Source organism: Schistocerca piceifrons, chromosome 8 (assembly GCF_021461385.2).
Source record: "Schistocerca piceifrons isolate TAMUIC-IGC-003096 chromosome 8, iqSchPice1.1, whole genome shotgun sequence".
In the NCBI taxonomy this organism is placed as follows: Eukaryota; Metazoa; Arthropoda; class Insecta; order Orthoptera; family Acrididae; genus Schistocerca; species Schistocerca piceifrons.
The window spans coordinates 501269250-501292081 of record NC_060145.1 but is presented as its reverse complement, the minus strand read 5'-3'; the positions used below and the strand labels follow the sequence as shown (position 1 = coordinate 501292081).

The following is a 22832-nucleotide window of genomic DNA, read 5'->3' as shown; positions in this document are numbered from 1 at the left end:
AAAAAGTGTTCTGGAACGGGAAAACTTAACTTTTATGGTAATCGGTTTACTTCGTTGGAAAGTAGAGACTGTGTAATTACATCTAGAAACCAATTGGATGTTATGTTGACTTCACCAAGTGCCTCAAGACAAAGCTAAAATATTTGGGTAGTTTCCAAGAATGATTGCCTATCGAAGTCGCTGGGTCCAAACGATACATATCGAACGTGCGATCGTAAATCGATCATGCGACTCTGGTGGCGGGCGTTATGAGTATGTTTACATTGGTCACTACAGCAATGACAAATCAAAAGCGTTACAAAAATACTTTTAATTGCAAAGGAGATGACCTACCTTACCCGTCATCGGTGTTGTCATCATGTGAAAGTCCATTATGGTGGTCTGGATGGATAATTTGGAAGAGTCAAACAATGTATTCTTCTTGATACTCATTCGTTCTGCACTGTCCGCAATGAAATTGTAATGGTATTTCAGCATTGAAACTGTTCTTACGAAGTTTTACACACTTTGCACCACCACAATCTACACAGTCCCTTCTTTCCTCGTCCAGTAGTAGACCTGATATGCCCGCTAAACCCGTTGGGCAGAACAGGTAATAGGGTTGTGGAAAGAGCCAAAGGTTGAGGTCAGATTCTCCTTGTAATTGTCATTTTTGTAATTTAATAACCTTTACAACCAAAGCGGCACATAGCCGGATCTTTACCAAATGCAACTCTTTCATGGCTGAAGGCCTCCAACAAGAAATCTTAACAAATCAGAAAGATAAAAATCCAGTTAAGATAGCAATAAAATAATTTAAAAACCCAAAAAAGCAACATATGCAAGGTGCAACACAAATGGCCGAGGGCCACAATTAAATTTCAAAACTTTAAAATATATTACCATAGACCTTTAAAGGCAGAAGGCCAGCATGTTTAACAACAAGAAATCTTAAAAATCAACATGACAAAAATCCAATTAAGATGCGTGTTAAGATGCATGTGCGTCTGTGTGTGTGTGTGTGTGTGTGTGTGTGTGTGTGTGTGTGTGTGTGTGTGTGTGGTCTTCAGTCCAGAGACTGGTTTGATGCAGCTGCCCATGCTACTGTATCCTGTGCTAGCTTCTTCATCTCCCAGTACCTACTGCAATTAAAACAGCAATAAAATAATTTTTAAAAAAGCAACATATGCGAAGTGAAATACCAATGGCTGAGGGCCACAATTCAACTTCAAAATTTAAAATATATCCGTAATCTTTTAAAGGCAGAAGGCCGCAATGTTTAAGCTTGAACGATAATTTTGAAAAATTAATTTTGCATAATTTTAAGAAAACAAAACAAATAACCATAAGCCTAAAAGTTAAAGTAGCTGATAACAGATAATTATACACCGGTGGCACTCACAAAGCCTCCAGGGAGGTCGGTCTGCCCTCGTTCACTTAGGTGAGAGAGGTAGTGAGCCCAACTACACTTGATCCATCGGAACCCAACAAGGGGATAGCCTTGGACTGACTGACAGAACGACTTGCTTGCCACCAATTGGTACATGAGAACTCAAACACACGAAAGTTACAAAGCACGCAACACGAATGGATGTGGCTTGGGTAGTTGAAACTACTACTCAACTATGACGTCCTGGGTCGGAGAACCACCAAGCTCGTAGCGATCGGACAACTCCACACACACTCCGAGACTGCGCAGGGACTGGCAGTGGACCCAGTGACTGCACTGCACAGAGACTTATTCCCTGGTCCTCAGCAACTGGCCAAATGCCTGCTGGTCCGTCCCTGACAGCTGCTCCGTCGCGACTGCACTGCTGGTGCGCCTCCCACTCACTTCCAGACACACGACGGCGGAAATACTGGCTCGGATCCAACCATGCAGAGGAAACACGCCCACTGTCTAACCCACGTCGCTGCAGCACGAAGGGACCAACCCAAGTTCCACAAGATGGTAATTGAAGGGGGCCACAACCACTCAGAGAACCAGTTACACGTCGTCCGATGAGACGACCGACCTCTCAGAGCCAGTATGCCGACAACATTTAAAATAACTTGTCAAAAAATATCACACGAACTACACTCACAACCTGACAAACACTTGTACGATGACCTGAATGATACACAACAGTAAGTAAACATGCACGAAGGCAAATCGAGAGTCGCACACACATACAGCTAACTCATGAACATTCGGTGAGCCAAACATGTCGTCCGGTAGGACGACCGACCGACGATCCACCGAGACCGTGGCCCGGCTCAAGTGATGCGTGGCTGCAGTGGTGGGGTGAGCCATGTCGACCACGCAGACGTCACTGCCGCTCCACGACTGGCAGGTCCGGACTGCACTCCAGACATATTCCAACCGACTGGCAGACCCGAACTCGCTATCGCAACTTGTGATGAATTACTTTACAACAGACCACAATAGGGAAGTAATAGCAGTCGAGCAAAGATACTATGAGAGGGGATATTGATACGTGCTGCTAACGCCGCTCACGGTCAGGCAAAGCAGCAACTCAGTGACAGTAGTATTTTAAATTAACGTAGTGAGGTGGAAGTACGTTAAAAACAGGGTGTAAAATACATGATGATAGGAACATGAGCCACGCATGGCTACGGCTCAACCTCCCCCCTTCCCCTCAAACCAAAACCTGGGGGTGATATGCCGAAATAAACTAACTAGCAGCTTCTAGAAAGGCGCAAGACAGTGGCCGAGAAAGGCCGCAAGCAGAAGGTTGTTTCGGACCCACTGCTGCAGAGGAAACATGCCCACTGGCTACCCGACATCCCTGCCCTGGGAAGAGACTGACCTAAGTCCGGCTAGATGACCAATTCACAGCCATTGCTAAGCCAGCAACGAAAATAGCGATATCCACCCGGACTTCAACAATGCAGAGGAAACAAGCCCCAGGCGACCGACATCCCTACACAGTAGAAGGCACCGAGCTAAGCCTCACAAGATGACCAAAGCTGAAGGGACTATTCGAAGCTGACTACCCAAGAGCTACCACAACTTTAAGACTAGAAGGTAATGTCTCAATCCAGCTGACTGTCACCAGGTTGGGTTCCCTCTAGAAGACAAATAGTGACTTCAAGGCCTCCAATAACCTTAGAGGAAACCGAATTGCCGCTCCTGTCTCTGCGACCAGCACCGATCACTGCCAAAGTGATGTCAACTGGCTGCAGCACAGCAGCACGCAAATGGGCTACCAATTCTGGAACACTGCCCTCGGTCGGTTGACGCCTTATTGCCAACTCATAAATGAGATGGGCTTCTTAGCAGGCCGATCTCCGGACTCTGTCTGACTGCCATTATCATAACTCTTGAAAAAATAACAAGGCAAACAGTACCATGCCACAGGCACACATGGAAACAAGAGTGAAACTGACCACAACTAGGTTGGTAAGCACGAGCGTAACCACGCTCTGCTACCAGTGATACCAGTGGCTGAGGACCACAATTAAACTTCAAAATTTTAAAATATATCCATAATCTTTTAAAGGCAGGAAGCCGCAATGTTTAAGCTTGAAAGATAAATTTGAAAAATTAATCTTGAAAAATTAATTTTGAAAAATTTTAAGAAAACAAAACAAATAACCATAAGCCTAAAATTTAAAATAGCTGACAACAGATAAGTAAACACTGGTGGCACTCACAAAGCCTCCAGGGAGGTTGGTGTGCCCTTGTTCACTTAGGCGAGAGAGGTAGTGAGCCCAACTATACTTGATCCCGAATGAGATTTTCACTCTGCAGCAGAGTGTGCGCTGATATGAAACTTCCTGGCAGATTAAAACTGTGTGCCCGACCGAGACTCGAACTCGGGACCTTTGCCTTTCGCGGGCAAGTGCTCTACCATCTAAACTGCCGAAGCATGACTCACTCCCGGTACTCACAGCTTTACTTCTGCCAGTACCTCGTCTCCTACCTTCCAAACTTTACAGAAGCTCTCCTGCGAAACTTGCAGAACTAGCACTCCTGAAAGAAAGGATATTGCGGAGACATGGCGTAGCCACAGCCTGGGGGATGTTTCCAGAATGAGATTTTCACTCTGCAGCAGAGAGTGCGCTGATATGAAACTTCCTGGCAGATTAAAACTGTGTGCCCGACCGAGACTCAAACTCGGGACCTTTGCCTTTCGCGGGCAAGTGCAGAAGTAAAGCTGTGAGTACCGGGCGTGAGTCGTGCTTCGGTAGCTCAGATGGTAGAGCACTTGTCCGCGAAAGGCAAAGGTCCCGAGTTCGAGTCTCGGTCGGGCACACAGTTTTAATCTGCCAGGAAGTTTTATACCTGATTCGTCGGAACCCAACGACGGGACAGCCATGGATCGACCGACACGCCGACTTTCTTGCCACCAATCTCATGAGATCTCAAATGCACGAGAGTTTGGAAGCACACAACACAAATGGATGTGGCTTGGGTAGTTGAAACTACTACTCAACTTTGATCTCCTGGGTCAGTGAACCACCAAGCTCGTAGCGATCAGACAGCTCCACACACGCTCTGAGATGTGCAGGGTGTGGCAACAGACCCAGTGACTGCACCGTGCAGAGACTTCTTCCCTGGTCCACAGCAACCGACTGACTGCATGCTGGTCTATCCCCGACAGCTGCTCCGTCGTGACTGCACTGCTGGTGTGTCTCCCACTCACTTCCAGACACACGATGGTGGAAATACTGCCTTGGACCCAACCATGCAGAGGAAACACGCCCACTGGCTAAACGACATCCCTGCACCAGGAAAAGACCTACCCAAGTTATACAAAATAATAATTGAAGGCAGCCAGAAGCAATCAGAGAACCAGTTACACGTCACCCGATGAGACGAGCGACCTCTCAAAGCCAGTATGCCGACAACATTTAAAATAACTTGTCAAAAGAAAACACGCCAACTACACTCACAACCTGACAAAGACTTGTACGACGACCTGAACAATACACAACAGTAACTAAACATGCATGAAGACAAATTGGGAGTCGATGCACACATATACAGCCGACTCAACGACTGGTGAGCCAAATGCATCATCCTACAGGATGACCGACCGACAATCCACCAAGACTGTGGCCCGGCTCATGTGATGCGTGGCGGCAGTGTTTGGGCGAGCCATGTTGACGCAGACCTCACTGCTGTTCCAACCCGACTGCACTAGTGCCGCATTGCCACTCCACGACTGGCAGGTCCGGACTGCACTGCAGACGTATTCCAAACAACCGGCAGACCTGAACTCGCTACCCGAACTCGTGACGAACTACTTTATGACGGACAACGACAGGGAAGTAATAGCAGTCGAGTAAAGATACTACGAGAGGGGTATCGGTACGTGCTGCTAACACCACTCACGGTCAGGCAAAGCAGCAACTCAGTGACAGCAGTAATTTAAATTAACTTAGTGAGGTGGAAGTACGTTAAAAACAGGGTGTAAAATACATGATGGCGGGAACACGAGCCACGCACGGCTCAACCATATTTGCGATAAAAAGTCGAACAATTTCCTACACTGGATAAACATTGAATTAGATTCTTCCATGTGAGAGAATCCACTGAGGAAATGTCAGGAACATCAGAGATCCCAGTCACTAATGACATAAATCGTCTGGGTTTCCCTAGCAACTCACAAATAATTCGCGGGGGTATGTAATTTAGAGCAAGTAAGGGAATGACAGAAAACAGATAAAAATGATGATCACAAGTAACTGAACACAACACCTGCCACCGGAGTCGCATGATCGATTTACGATTGCACGTTCAATATGTATCATTTGGACCCAGCAACTTTGATAGGCAATCATTCTTGGAAATTGCCAATATTTGAGTACCCAGAGTGATGTTTCTATAAAATACGATCAAAATACTGTAACAGAATGTTTCCATAATTACTGAATTGAGTGCTTTATGTTCGCTTCTAAAGAATGCTGCTGTGTGTGCACTTTGTGGAAAAGGTGGTATTAAAATCGTCGAAGATTTTGAAGGAAGGAAAGGTATGGCTAGTAAGTTACAAGTGTTTTGTGATTTCTGTGGGGGTAACTAAAACTAGGTATTCTTCTGGATTGTGCAAAGGAAGAGTTTATAACTCAAATATCAAACTTTCATATGGAATGAGGTGTATTGGGAAGGGTAGAAAGGCAGCTCAAACATTTTGTGCTTTCTTGAATTTGCCCCTGCCTACAAGATTTGAGAAGTTCACACAGTTACTTCTTGAAAGTCTTGGTCAAGTGAGTGCTGTTTCAGTGAAGAAAGCGGTAGAAGAAACTGTGTTATGCAATGAAGGTGACACTGATATAGCTGCAGCCTTTGATGGGACATAGCAGAAGCGTGGTCAGCTATCATTGAATGGTGTTGTCACCGCAACATCCCTATAAAATGGAATGGTGACTGGCATAGACTGTGCGGTTGCAAAGGAAATAACCAGGATCATGTTTGTGTTCAGAATTTTTCTGGGTACAGTGGTGGAATGGAATAAGAGAGAGTTCTCAGAATATTTCAAAGATCAGAAGAGAACTATGGTGTATGGTGTGTGAAGTACCTTGGAGATGGAAATTCCAAAGGGTTTTCAAATGTGATGGAAAATATGTCTTATGGAAGAACTGTCAAAATAGAAGAGTTAGAGTGTGTTGGTCATGTCCAAAAGAGGATGGTCACATGTTTATGTAAGCTAATAAAAGATATGAAGGGGGAAAAGCTCAGTGATGGCAAACCAATTGGTGGTTGGGATCGTCTCTCTAAGGAAGAGGTGGACAAACTGCAGCTCTATTGTGGTTTAGCCATAAGAAGGAATTGAGACAGTATTGAGGCCATGAAGAAAGCAATATGGGCTACCTTTTTCCATAAAGCTTCTATGGATGACCATCCACAGCATGGTCTCTGCGACAGTGGTGTAGACACATGGTGTGGGTAAAAAAAGCAATAGCAAATGGTGAGACTTGTGCACACCATCATTCTCTGCCATTTGAGGTATTGGAAGCAGTTAAGCCCACATACAGGGCCCTATGTAACACTAAACTATTGTCACGGTGCTTACATGGAAAGACACAATATGTTAATGAATGTTTCAACCATGTGATACGGGAATGCCTGCCTAAACCTGTGTTTGCTGGTTTCAATACCATGAGATTAGGGTTATTAGATGCAGTTATTTGCTTTAATGATGGTTTCAATATGAGACAAGCACTGATGGAAATTGATTCCTTGAGAGTGGCCAAAAATGGGTTCTTGAGGCAACTAAAGAGGTCAGAATAACAAAGAGGACCAAGAAAAGGAAGAGGGAAGATGAAGAACACACAAACCAAGAATATTATGCAACTGGAGGGTTTTAAGAACAACGGAGGTGAATAACAGATGAAATGTACCTTTAAACTGAATTTCCCAAGAATCAAATTTTCTGACATGTTAATTTTATTCAAAGAAGAAAAAAACTATTTGAGCTAGAGGTCTGAAATTTTCGTGATATTTCAGGCTACCATTTGGAGTAAAGTAGACTACAGACACCAGCTTACTATCACCAAGAGGAGAAATATACCCTTATTAATTATAAAAAATTACATTAATTTTGATTGTCTAATTTATCTATTTATAGTATAAAAACTATTGATTGAAATCATTCAATTTTAGTCTACTTTTTTAGATAACAGTGTCAGGAATGTGTGCACAAAGTTTTAATCATTTAAAAAAAGTAGTTAATAAGACTGCAAACATAGACTGGCAGGAAAAATTTTAAATTACTAACCGACATAAATATTTATATAATAAAGTTTATATCAAAGCTATTCTGATTATTAATATAATAGAGGGAAACATTCCGCGTGGGAAAAATATATCTAAAAACAAAGATGATGAGACTTACCAAACAAAAGCGCTGGCAGGTCGCTAGACACACAAACATACACACAAAATTCAAGTTTTCGCAACAAACGGTTGTTGCGAAAACTTGAATTTTGTGTGTATGTTTGTGTTTGTTTGTGTGTCTATCGACCTGCCAGCGCTTTTGTTAGGTAAGTCTCATCATCTATTCTGATTATTCTTAGACCAAAATATTCATCCTTAAAACACTTTCATTGCCCTAAAATTTCTTTGTATTCAGAGTTCACATTATGTAGTTAGACCATCATTAACTTCATGAAAATTCTTACTGTTTTTTCAGCCATTCACTGGCAAGTTACCTTAAGCGATGGTATTAACAATAAAGTACCATTACCTTGCTTAATGCTATTCACATTTATGCCATCTACATTTGAATACTTTAGTAAGGAAGCACTTAATTAGGAAAAAGCTCGTGCCTCCTCAGTTTTACTATATTGCCACTGTTTATCTGCTATTAGTAGCTTGAAGTTGACTTGACTATAACAACATTGTTCAAAGAAAATATTTTTTACGTCTATAGATGTTGACTGTGATCTGTAAGTACATTAATAAGGGTATTTCAGTTCATTAAAAGCCTAGGTGACAGTAGCAGATGAGTACACAGTGTAGCCCATGTGTGGGTACTACAACCACACGGTTACCAATCAAGAGCCATATTAATCTCTATCACTATCTACTTTACTGTTTGATATCAGATTTCATTGTTGTAAGTTACTGTGAGTTGTGGCTGCTTACTAACAGATAATAATCCTTTTTCAGGTCACACCTGCCACCCACGTCACCTAAGTTAATAGAGTACATTCTGAGGAAGCATGCTCAACATCTCAAATTTGCTGTTTTTAAGACTGATAGTTCAGTAGAATCTGCTGAAATGGCATGCCAGATTTTATCTAGGGTGAGCAATGTCTGAATTAATATTTAGAGGAATAATTTGACTACACACAGAAGCAAACCACTTTGGCAACCTGTGTCTGCAAATTATTCTCTTCCTGACAGCAAAAAAACAAAGTTTTTTCTCATTGCTACAGTCTTTCTGTACTTTTTTCTTTTACCATTTTCTGTAATTTGAAAATGCTGGCATGTATTTTGAATGATATCTCCACTCACTTCCCATTTTGTGTATAGAGTTTCTCACATGCTGAACAATTAAGAGACTATATCAGAGGATACAGTTCTGAATACAGGTTTTTGATCACATTGTACTTAAGAAAAGAACAGAACAAACTTCTGTAGTTTCAACTGATCATAAGTGTTGATGCAGCAACATCTCTGCATTGTAGATTTAGTGAGTTAATAAATAGCCAAGTATGAGTAGGACTCGCAAACATAAACTGTAAGTTGTAGTCATGTTTTACATTATGCAAGCAGCAATGTTCGTTTAGTATGCTTTTTGACAGGTGATGAATGTACTTAATTCAAATGGAAATAGATATTTTGTATGTGATGTAATTATAATTTAACAATTGCCAGATTTTTATGGGAAGAGGAATTCCGCCTTATGCAAGACACAGAAAAAAGGTGTCTTGCATAAGGTGGAATTCCTCTTCCCATTTCATTGCAAGCATGGACATACTTTATTTGTAGTGTGTAACCTTAGTTTTTACTGAATTTTATGATTCTAGTTCAACAGAAAGTATTCTATAAATTTATGAGTATGAAAGAATGTGACATTGATTACCAATTCTTTTGACTGCATTGACTTACTTTTTACATTGGACTGGACTGTAGACTTTAGTATGTGACATAAATGTGAACTTGATTTGCCAAACTGTTTAAGAAAAAAAAGGGGTTCTTAAACGATGGTCAGCCAGACATTGATAAAAAATGGCAAAAAGTATTTTTTGATGTGATACAGTTATAAGTTAACTACTTTAGATTTTTTCTTTTACTTGTACTGTAAAACCTTGCTTCTTGCCAAATTTTACGATTGTAGATCAACGGCAGGTATCTTATGGGTTCTGACGAGTGAGTTTTTGAGTATCAGAATATGTCACATAAGTGGCCATATCTTTTGACTGAAATGATTCAGAAGCTTAAAATTTTTACACCTCCAAGGAACTATAGACCTTAATATGTGGCATAAATTTGAATGTGATATGTCTTCCCATTTCTGAGAAAGATTCTTAACAATCAGACGCACAACAAAGTGATCTTATAAGGGCTCTGTTTTTACAGACTGAAACACAGAACCCTAAAAATGCACCACTTGATGTCTAAATATCAGTTACTTCATTTTGCAGTCTAAAAGTAATAAAAAGGAGGAATCTTCACTGATTGGTCTTAATCCACAGTTCATTTTAGTATTTTCTGGAAACCTTATCTGTAACCACTCCTGTTTACTTACCAACAATTTTCTTTTTACCCTATACATCTTTGTCACCTTATTATTTTTGACAGGTGATGAATGCACTGAATATTCAAATGGAAATAGATATATTTGTATGTGATGTAATTATAATTTAACAATTGCCCATAAAAATCTGGCAATTGTTAAATTATAATTACATCACATACAAAATATCTATTTCCATTTGAATATTCAGTGCATTCATCACCTGTCAAAAAGCATAATAAGTGAACATTGCTGCTTGCGTAATGTAAAACATGACTACAACTTACATTTTATGTTTGCGAGTCCTACTCATACTTGCATATTTTAGTCACAATTTTTATGTCCTAATGCTATTTTAGACAAAAGATAGCATTTACTTACCAAGTGTTGAAACAGCTGAATACTTCTCCATTTAGAATTGGATTTTTTTTTTTTTAGGATTTATTCCTACTGATTTTGTATGGTTCTTTCAGTCTGTACATAAATATGGGGGGGGGGGGGGGGGGGATAATCAAATGAAAACTGAACAGCCTCCACAATGGGACCACAGAATGGTTCCATACAAAAGCGAACACCACAGGGGACCATGGAATGGTTCCATACAAAAGCGAACACCACACATATTAAGACATTTATCTCACTGGAAGATGAGACAACCAATTACGGTCACGTAGAATGTGATTTTCCACCTGCAGGTGCATGACTGCATCCACTCTTGTGCTTCCTTGTCTGACTGAAACTAACGTCCATGCAAGTCTTCCTTCAGGTCACCAAGGATGTACAAAATCACGCGGTGGAAGAATTGGGCAGTAAGGAAGATGTTGCAGTGTTTCCCAACCACATTGCTGAAACTTAGCCATTATCATGTATAAGGATGATTCCAGCCAACAGCATTCATGGGTGTTTCTCCAAAGTGTCTTCATAGGGCTACACATTGATTGTGGCTACACACTCTAGGAACTCGACAAGTAGAGACCCCTCCCATTGGAGAAGATCATGACCTTACCAGAATTTGTTGGGACAGCTTTGGATTTCTATACTGGGGGGGGGGGGGGCTGGGGCGGGGGGGGGGGGGGGGTGTTTCCACTGTCGGCTCTGCTGTTTGCGCTCGAGCTGTCAGAATGCTATCAGACAGAATAGTCCTGTTCCGCGATATTGCCCATTCCCGTGTGCCAAATGGATGAAGACCACGCTTCAGTGATTTTGTTGGGAAACACAACAGCATCTCCCATACAGCCTGGATCTTTCACTGTGAGATATTCACATCTTTGGTGACCTGAAGAAACACACGTATCGACATCTGTTTCAGTCGGATGAGGAAGTGCGAGAGAGGGTGTGGTCACGATCTGTCAGTGGCAGATAGCATTCTGTGAAACAGCAATTGATTGTCTCGTCTCCTAATGGGATAAATGTGTTAATGCATGTGGTGATTACTTTTGAATGGAACCATTCCATGGTCCCATTGTGCAGGTATCCGGTTTTCATTTGACTGAACCTCATATTTTCAAAGTTAAGGTTTGTGACTAGTTACTGAAACACAAATTTTACAAAACAGCAGAACAATTTGAAGTAAAAATTATCAGCATTAGTTTTTAAAAGTATTTCTTAAAATAGTGGAATTGAACCAAAAGAATTTGTGTGAAAACTGTTAATTGTGTATTCAGAGCCTAAACCCATTTACTGTAATTGATCAATGGTTAAGGAAGAACTGACTTGAATTCTATCCTTTGCACTTAAGCTAAATTTAGGATTTGTCACACACATCATTACTTTACTACAATATATGCATCATTTGGTTAAGGTGATGGATGAGTTATGTATGGTTCTTCTGTTTCTGTTTTTAGCTGGTAAACTGTTCTTTGAAGACACTAGCATTGATTAGCAGTGCACGGCCTGTGTTTTTGGATATGGACCAAGAATCATTTGTCTCTGCACTGACTGTGGTATTTGATCGGTCTCATTCCCTTCGGTCATTAGCTATAGATAACACACCCGTCGATGATCCGTCCTTGAAGGCGCTCGCTTCCAGCAGTTCACGTACACTGCAGCTACTGAGGATGAAGAGCTGTCCTCGTGTTTCTCCAGGTGGTAAGTCAGTTGCTGTATTGCATCTTCTATTTCTGTAGAAACCAAACATTATACAAAATTTGAATTTATAGTATATAAACAGTGAATTATTCCGTACTGACATTTTTATCTGACATTATTCACTTTTGTAAATACGATCAGCAGTTTATAAGCAAGGCAAAAAACTCTTAACAGAATTCAAAAATGTTAATTATACACCCAAACACATATCAAAATTAGAAGGAAGGTGAGCTTTGGCCATAATTTTGATGATTTATTAACAGCAAAATCGATTTTTGATTACATAATGATTATTTTCAGTGCTTTAGCGTACAAATTAAAGCTCGTAGGCTCTGGTGTCTAGTTATTAGCAGTAACAGAATCTATGAAGTGATCGTAGCCAATATAATCACCTCACCGTAAAACATCACATCATTTTCAACAATATTATGAAAAGGAAAGTTGCCACTCCCCATATAGCAGAGATACTGAGTGCTGTGCCATTTGGATCCTTCCCACCAACACCAACTTTTCTGGATTGCACAGGTGGGAACTTTCCCTGCTATATATCCTATATTCCCATAGCCCTCCTGGCCTCAACCTTCGTTAGTCATTGTCCTCTCCCATCCAGCCCCTTCTCTGTTCTCATTCCAGTGCTACACAGCCCCCATTCCTCCATTGCATTCAGTCTTTTTACTTCTCTCCTTTCCCTCTGTCGCCCCCTTCCACACCACTTCCCTGCCCTCCGCCTAACCTCCCGACTGCACACAGGTACGCTCCCCAACAGCACATCACTGTTCACCACTCTTACCCTACCCTACTACTATCCCTCCCCCTCCCCACCTCCACCCCACCCCAGCATCCTCCTTACTCCCATCCAGTCGCCACTCCCATCACGTGCTGGTGGTGCTGCTCACAGAGGGGCTACAATTGCCTGAGACTGCAGTCATGTGTGTGCGTGTTGTATTTGTGTGTGTGTGTGTGTGTGTGTGTGTGTGTGTGTGTGTTGACAAGCCATACTCTTGCACTGCCATCACATGTGCAGATTAGGATGATATACTTTAAAAACTGGACCACCACATGATTGACTACCTGTTTATACAAGGGAAGGTCAAAATGTAATATGCAACATTTTTTACCCACTTTGTCAGTGTGTTCAGGAATCTGAGAGATAGAAGACAAATACCTCCAGTATTGTGCACGAGATGTTCGTTTGGTAGAATAGTACTTGGCCTGGAGGCACAAGTGTGAAGCAGCGAGGAGAGATGCTGCAAGTGATGTGGTCATCCCTGCATAAACTGTAACAGACTGTAGCTTGAATTTGGAGGACAGAAGAGCTGAGAAAGTGGAGCTGAGGGGGTATAGGGAACTCCACATGGCCCAAAAAACATCCACAGATGGTGCACATTGTCTGCTAAGAGCTTTGTCAGACTTGTTGATGAGGTAACCATTAAGTGCAACAACAACACAAACTGTCATAGGCATTCAGAAACTGACAACTTCAAAGGTTCATTTGTGAACTTATGCTGTGATACTGAATGTTTTGTACAGTACAGTGTACATTGCTGTGCACAGCAATTTCACTCTGCGGAGGTTGGTGCCCTCAAATACTGAAAAATCTGGCAGATAAGTTAAAGAGGAGAAGCCATCTGTTACTTTCTATGAAGACATGTGCCAATTCAGTTTATCCAGTGTCTAGTAGAATTTTCAGACTAAGATAAATGTTAGCAGTTACGTCCCAGTGCAGGCAGAATTTCATTCATAGTCTTATGCGAGGAATTTAGGAGACACAGGGGTTACTGAAAGGTAACCGCCTCTGTGGGAAAAATTTGAAGTGTCCAATTCTCTGAATTACTTTAGCACCAGATATACATGTATTGTTTTATTCTAAAGCATGTAGGCTTCACTTATTGGGGATGTGGTATTTTGATATGTTGATTGATGACTCCATAGAGTGCTGTGTGCACAACGACCATATAATAAGTAAAATTAGAAGGAAGGACAGCGTTGGCCGTAATTTTGACAGTTTATTAACAGCAAAATCAGTTTTTGACCACATAATGATCATCTTCAGTGTTTTAGTATACAAATTAAAGCTCAGCACTGGTGTCTAGTTATTAGCAGTAACAGAAGCTATGAAACAATTGTTAACAAACCTTGAAATGTTACTGACCTAGTTTTTGTGCTGCTTAAGTCTGAAGAAATTTTATCATCCCAATCTTCTTCTTCTTATGATTATTAGGTGATTCAGATTTTTAATAATGATGCACAAAAACACACTTGATTTTACTTCTCAGTTCATTCATATTTACTGATACTAAACTTATAATTATCAGCCTGCTCATAATGTGTCATTACAAATTTTACAACACAGGTCAGTAAGCTATATAATCTATGAATGATCTCATAAATTTCACAAGTGGCAAAAGCTTGACCAATGTAGGTGTTTGTGTTGAGTGATGGGCAATGACCAACTGAAAATCGCATAACAAAATCCAAACACTGACTGATATATATGAAATGGATTTGCAATTGTGAATATGAACAACAATTAGCTATATAAGGGAATGACAACAATGAAAATCTGTGCCGGATTGGGACTCAAACCTGGATTTCCTGCTTTGTGTGAGCGGCCACCTTAACAGCTTTGGATATCTGTTTACAACTCGTAGCTAAACCCAAACTTTTGTATGTCGCCACTCATCGTTGCGACGTGTTCTCGTACACACATTGTGTAATTCCTGTACAGGAGGGAAATTTGTAATTGAAAGTTACTGGCTAGTATCAGCAGAAAAATATGATACTGCAGTGCCTTCGTTAAGTGTGCGTGTCCGGAGGAACATTGAATTGCTCTTCTTAACAACATAGGCACTGCTGTATCATCACAATGAATTATAATATAACACTGAACATAAAGTGTACACTCACTGATGACCAGTTACCATCTGGCTGCTGCTTTGTGTGGAAAGCCTATATAAAGATGCACATAGGACAAAAGATTACAAATATTAAAATACATTATGGTTTCTGTATTAACAGAAAAGACAGAAAAGGGAAAAGGTACTAAAATATATTAGACAGAAAATAGTTTAAATTAACAAGGATACGGATATCCACAAACTGGTATAATTTATGTGGCATAAGCTTTGGCATGTACATGGATCTACAAAAGCCTGCCAAGAATTTTTTTTCTTTTTTTTAAGTATAATTTTATACTTTGTGTAATTAATGAAGTAACGTAGGTGGCATAAAATTGTATGGTAGATTACGGTAAAAAGGAGAAGGTGAATACAAAGTGAAACTACTTGCAAAAACAAAAAGAGAAAATAAGATGACAGAAAAGATTTCGAAATGCAACAGTGACAATAACAAATGTAATTGCTGGGTTCAAATTAATGATCGAATATAGTAGAGGGAAACATTCCACGTGGGAAAAATATATCTAAAAACAAAGATGATGTGACTTACCCAAATGTCTGCTTGTGACTATGTACGTGCGGATGGATACGTGTGTGTGTGCGCGAGTCTATACCTGTCCTTTTTTCCCCCTAAGGTGAGTCTTTCCGCTCCCGGGATTGGAATGACTCCTTACCCTCTCCCTTAAAACCGACATCCTTTCGTCTTTCCCTCTCCTTCCCTCTTTCCTGATGAAGCAACCGTCGGTTGTGAAAGCTGAATTTTGTGTGTATGTTTGTGTTCGTTTGTGTATCTATCAACCTGCCAGCGCTTTCGTTCGGTAAGTCACATCATCTTTGTTTTTAGATATATTTTTCCCACGTGGAATGTTTCCCTCTATTATATTCGTATCATTAATTTGAACCCAACAATTACGTTTGTTATTGTCACTGTTGCATTTTGAAATCTTTTCTGTCATCTTATTTTCTCTTTTTGTTTTTGTAAGTAGTTTCACTTTGTATTCACCTTCTCCTTTTTACCGTAATCTACCGTACAATTTTATGCCGCCTATATATACTCAATAATACGTAACCCACTTCCAAACCGTAATGAAGTAACATATTATTCCACAGCATGCAGTCTAGCAGTTAGTGTCACTGCCTCCAGTAAAATTGTAGATATTTCCTTATACAGAGCATTTCCATACAATCTGAAATATCAGCAGTCTGAAAACTATACTGTGAATAATAAAATTTAGTGAAATAGGGCATTAATGAGAATTTAGCAATTTTGTGTAATCGTGGTATTTGCCTTACGTGTATAATAAAAAAACTAAAAAAAAAAGAATTATTTATTTAAAGAGTACAGTGTACCAAGTGGGGCTGTTCCACCTCACTACACCTCAACCTATTTGTAACAGTAATTTTAAGCAGATATTTCCACATACGTCTGTCGCAGGTGTTCTCGCGCTAGCGGACCACTGCCACTGCCTGCGGGAACTCTCGCTCAGTTACTCGTTACTGAGCGACGAACTGCTGCTGGCACTCTCGTCCGAGAAGCGCGTGAGCTTGGAGTACCTGCACGTTGATGTCTATGCGAATGGAGATGGCGACAGTGAGGGACAGCCGCCACGACGCCTCTCCCCACATTGTTGGCAAGCACTGGTATGTGAAGGCCATGGAAACACTTCATCTCAGAGTTGCAGCTACAACCAACATTAATTACTGACTGTATTTCAGCCCCTGCCATTCCCTACAGCTTCTGCCAAGTACCGTGGATGTTATTCCTTCATATCTTTAACAAGTGTCCTACAGCCTGTCCCTTCTTCTCATCAGTGTTTTCCAGACATTCCTTTCCTTGCCAATTTTGTGCAAAACTTCATTTCTTTGTCTTATTGACCCACTTAATTTTCAGCATTCTGTAATACCTTATCTCAAATTCTTCTGTTTACCTTGGGCACACAACCCAACCAAGAATGTTAGTACAAATTTATAAGACTGTGGTCTGCACACCACTCACCATAACGTATACTGAATGCGACACGATAAGGCAAATGTATGTAAGCAGTAATAACGTGATAACTGAGTGTGAGTGTAATGTGGTATATTACTTTGCTTCAATTCTCTTCTTTTCTGGTATCTCACAGCCTGTAGCTCACTTCCGTACAATGCTTTGCTCCAGACACACATTCTCAGGTGTTTCTTCCTGAGATTAAGGCCTATGTTTCATAGTAGTAGACTTCTTTTGTTTTTTGGACAGGAATCCCCTCTTTATCTGTGTTAGTTTGCTGTTATCAATGTCCTCCCTGCTTTGTCTGTCGTGCGGTACTTTGTTTCCGAGATAGCAGATTCCTTTACTTCGTGTACTATAATTTTGATGCCACATTTATTGGATAATCTCATTTCTGCTACTCCTCATTACTTTCATCTTTCTTTGGTTGAGGCTTAGTTCATATTTGTACTCATTAGACTGTTTTTCCATTCAACAAGTTGCTTTCACTTGGGATAGCAATGATGCCAGGAATCTTATCAGTTACACGATTTCACCATAAAGTTTAACACCGATTCCAAACCACTCTTTCATTATTGTTTTCAGTGCACTGGTTAAACAATAGGGGAGAAGACTGCAACCTTACCTTAGCCCCTTTTTAATCCAAGCACTTCTTTGCTCTTAGACTCTTATTTTTTACCAATTTTTCTGAGACTTTCAAACATTTTGCTCCATTCAGCATTATCAAACACTATTTACACTGACAAACTGTGTGAAACTGAGGGTTTTATTTTCCCCAAGTGCAGCATCAGAACTGCTTCTCTTGAGTATTTACCATTCCTAAAGCCATACAAATGTTCATCTAACAAATCATCAATTTTCTTTTCTAGTCATCTGTAGATTAAGCAAGTCAGTGAGTTGGAGGCATGAGCTGTTACGCTAATTATGTAATAACTTTCACATTTATCTATGCCATGGTACCTCCAGGATTGTGTGGACAAACATTCTTTGGAAAGTCAGATGATATATTTCTGGATATCTCAAGTCTCGTAGATTCTACGCACTAACCTGAATAATCATTTCATTTCAATTCGCCCATTTGATTAAAAAAAAAAAAAAGCTGAATGAATTTACAAATTTTGTCAATGTATTATGTCTTGTTTCATCACACATATTCACAAGATTTTTAAAGCTATGGCTCTAATACCAAATCCCTGTTTCTTTCAAATCAACATTCTTCTTCTATTGTTTCTGCAAAGAGTGTTTCTTTACTATATTTTTTACAGTTTATGTTCTTTTTACTTGTTTCAGTATTCTACACTAGCTTAATATTGAGGCCTCACCAAATGGTGTTGTTAATACTCTCTGTAGAGTACTGTTCCTCCAGTCTTCATCTGCGTGATACGTCTGTGCAGCTACACTATGAAAGAGTAATATTGGCTTCCTCCAGAATGATGTGGACCAGAATATTTTGTGCAGCTGTTGCACCACTCCACTCAGTGGCCACTAAATTACCTCTCTGCTATGACCAATGTCTCCTCAATGTATGTACAGACCCTTAAAATCTCACGCTGTCATGTCAATATCAGGTGCTATAATTTTGCCACACAGTTAGCTCTTCCCATGATTGAGAAGCCCTTTTACATTAAAACCAGTTGAACCCTCAAATGGGATTCTGGTTTTCTGCCTCCTACTCACCTGTGCTTCTGCTTCTCTTCTGGATTTATACTAGTGTCCAGTACTGGGCACACAATCTCACTTTTTTTTCCTTTCATCAGTGTTCTTTCTGCTTTGAGGCATTCTACTACAACTTCCTCTCTTGTGCCAACCTTGCCATCTCAGAGTAGCTCTTATATCTAACATCCTCAATTATTTATATATCTAAAAACACAGATGATGTGACTTACCGAGCGAAAGTGCTGGCGGGTCGATAGACACACAAACAAACACAAACATACACATGAAATTCAAGCTTTCGCAACAAACTGTTGCCTCATCAGAAAAGAGGGAAGGAGAGGGAAAGATGAAAGGATGTGGGTTTTAAGGGAGAGGGTAAGGAGTCATTCCAATCCCTGGAGCGGAAAGACTTACCTTAGGGGGAAAAAAGGGGTATACACTCGCGCGCACACACACACACACGCATATCCATCCGCACATACACAGACACAAGCAGACATTTGTAAAGGCAAAGAGTTTGGGCAGAGATCTCTGTCCAAACTCTTTGCCTTTACAAATGTCTGCTTGTGTCTGTGTATGTGCGGATGGATATGTGTGTGTGTGTGCGAGTGTATACCTGTCCTTTTTTCCCCCTAAGGTGAGTCTTTCCGCTCCCGGGATTGGAATGACTCCTTACCCTCTCCCTTAAAACCCACATCCTTTCATCTTTCCCTCTCCTTCCCTCTTTCCTGATGAGGCAACAGTTTGTTGCGAAAGCTTGAATTTCATGTGTATGTTTGTGTTTGTTTGTGTGTCTACCGACCCGCCAGCACTTTCGTTCGGTAAGTCACATCGTCTGTGTTTTTAGATACATTTTTCCCACGTGGAATGTTTCCCTCTATTATATTCATATCCTCAATTATTTGTTGCATATAACTAAATCTCTGTCTTCCCCTGTAGTTTTGCAATTTCCACCTCCTGTAGTACTTTTTGATGTTACGCCCTGATGCCTTAATACATGTCCTGTCACCCAGTTCCTTTTCCTAGGCATCATTTTTCTCATATATCTTTCCTCAATTCATTTTGTGGAAAAACCTTCTAATTTCTCATCTTATCAGTCCACTTCAGTTTAAACATCCTTAGTAACACCATAACTTGGGTGTTTCAGTTATCTTCTTTTCCATTTTTTTTAGACTCTGCAATTCACTTCCATGCAATGCTGTGCTTCTTATGTACATTTTCAGAAATTTCTTGCTCAAATTAAGGCCTATTTTTGATTCCAGTAGACTTATTTTTGTGAGGGACGCAGCACTTTCATCTTTCTTTGTTCGACTCTTAAGCCAAATTCTGTGACCATTGGACAGTTAATTCAGTTCAACAGATCCTCTGATTTTTTTTCTTTGTTTTGGTGATGGCAGAAGTATTGCCACTGACATCTTTTCACCCTGAAGTGTACTAGCAACCCAAATTTAATACCAGTATGTCAATCATTGCTTCTTCGGCGTGCAGACTGAATAGGAGGGGAGAATTACTTATTTACTTGTGTACATCATGTCATAAACAACTGATTTATTGCAAATTAATTTTTTTTTATCTCAGTTACTTCCTTGAACACACTAATTTCTTGTACTTTATGTGACACTGAGAATTCACTCAAATATGATAGTGAGTGACTTTTTTAGCAGCCAATTATCTGAGTTTTCTACTTTTTTTATTTCCCATGTCTGATTTTTAGGTTAACAGTACCTCGCAAATTTTGCATTTCAAGTTTGTAATTCATTTATGTTTTACAGGTTCGTCACTCACCAGCAGTGAACCTCGTGATGTATTTTTTCCGTGTTCCGGCTGGCTGCTTGGAGGCATTATTTGCATCGTACGTACCTGCAACAAATCTGTACTTTGGAGATGGTGTACCTCGCCAAGCTCTTGCTGCAGTTGCGGGTCACTGCCCCCGCCTCCGTGAGCTCGTTGTCGGAGGGGGTGAGCCTCTGACAGAATGCGAGCTGCCGCGGCTGGCAGCTGGGTGTCCCAGGCTCGTTTCGTTAGGACTGGCCGAATGTGAAGTTTCTTGCCGTGCTTTTGTGGAGTTTGTTCGTGTCTGTGGACCACGCCTGCGTGAATTATATGTCACGGAGGAGTGTTTAGTTGAAGATGCAGACTTCGATTTAGCGCGTACCTGTGAAGTTGTGTCTCAGCTTCTTGGACGAGAATGGACTCCAGAATTTATGCCAATGTGGTGAAGCGGGATAACTGTATTTTTTGGTTCACTGTTATTACAAATTAAAGGAGTAAATAGCCACCCAAAATGTAAGGATGCAAAACTTTGTACTTTTCATCTATGTAATACCCTCGTATCTGGCTTTATATGACTCCACCTTCCACGTGATCATTTGGGATCCACTGTGGAGCAATCTCGATTATTATTAATGGTAACAATAGGAAAGGATGTGTAAGTTATACCTGTTGTCATTGCTAATTAATCAGAATGGTTGTACTCACATGCGAATTTATAGTGAAACATCTGTGGCCTGTGTGTGACAAAATCATGGTTGTTATTGTCATTTGGTTTGCAGTATTCGCCGTTTAATAGATTATTGTTTTAGAGCTTATATTACATTGCTGTTTAATTGAGTCTGGTTTTTGACACAACTTTAAACAAGCTAAATGAAATTTTACCTTTGAACCAGAACTGCTGCTTAATGTATAGGTGCTTTACTTGAGCAAAATATTGCGAACCAATTTTTTATTTTGTATGGTCAATGCAACAGTTCTAATCAGTATGCCGTAAGATAAGTAAAATAGTAATTTATTTGTAATTGAATCTTAAACCTGAAAAAGATTTACTTTACTCATTTGACTGAATAGGGTTAGAATATATAATAAGGTACCTGCAATTTGTCTCCAGTAATGTAAGACATTTGAATCTGCTTTTTTTATTATTGATTTTTCTCTCATGCTGTGAGTCACCAGTAGGAGGAGAAAGGGAGGATGTCAATATGGAACATTGTTCAGTTGACAGTAGTTGCACAGTTGTTCTTAGAGGAGGCATTGCCAGGCACACATATTCCTGTTACACACTATTCATGACTTAAAGGGTACATTTACTTACTTTTATAATGTGCATACACATTCTTGATAATATATGTCAGTATGTTGTAAATATGTAGTAAAACATGTTGTGCAGCATGTATTTTTTTTATTAATGCTGCTTTATTTAGTGCTGTTGTCACAGATATTTCTGGTTCTCATTAAGCTGTCAGGTAACTTCCAAACAACTCATGAATACTGACCTATATTTTTTTGTAATGTTTAGCTTCCCAATATGGACTTCTGCTTACTTCTTGCAGCTGTTTCTATAAATTTCCATATAGCAGCTGAAAAATAATATATTACAGTGAAATAAGTTTTCTTTCTGCATATTTTTCATGAAAGTACCTACTATTGTGTCAAATGGAAAAACCATATCTTCAAACAATTTCTTGTGGACTCTTAAAGTAGTTCATCGATGCTTGTACGGTGTTACTGAATACTTGTACATTTCAGGAGCAACAGTTGTGCGTGTGGAATTCTTAAAATGTCATGACTGCCTTGGAACTTCACATTTTATTACTCATAAAAAAACAAAAGCATGTAAATCTGCAACTTGCATGCAAAGTTTATTCATTAGAAATAATCGTAAAGATGTTATGCTGGTGTTGCCTCTTTTTAAATATTGTAGCATTTAACTTATTTTGTGATGAGATATTTCAAAAATAACAGCATTCTCCACAGTGGTATGTATGTACAGACTGAGCTTTACATTGTATTATTGAACTGCACTGTCACTTAGCGTGTATGAATATTTGTAAATATATTGATTTGTACCAACTGTGAAAGAGATTTTTCTTTATTAAATTTCTTCCTGGATTATGTAGCAATTACAATTACCTATGTTGGCTTAACACATTTAGGATATTGCAATATGTGTGCTCTCCAGCAGCGTCACAGGTAGAGAATTTGCCTGTAGTGTTCACAAGATGCACTCCTTAAATGATCAAATATAGTCAGCATGCCTCA

The 22832-nt window shown here is 40.1% G+C and overlaps 1 protein-coding gene across 2 annotated transcripts in view; it reads left to right on the top strand.

Annotated features, from left to right (window-relative positions):
- Positions 1-22601, top strand: part of LOC124711530 (F-box/LRR-repeat protein 3-like) — a 327166-nt gene extending 304565 nt beyond the window's left edge. For both annotated transcript variants that reach the window (XM_047241656.1, XM_047241657.1), the window contains 4 exons: positions 8597-8732; positions 12014-12257; positions 16590-16795; positions 20570-22601. In XM_047241656.1, coding sequence (XP_047097612.1) covers positions 8597-8732; positions 12014-12257; positions 16590-16795; positions 20570-21016 — 1033 coding nt within the window. In that variant the 3' untranslated portion in view covers positions 21017-22601. The remainder of the gene's footprint in view (positions 1-8596; positions 8733-12013; positions 12258-16589; positions 16796-20569) is intronic.
- Positions 22602-22832: the final 231 nt, after the last annotated feature.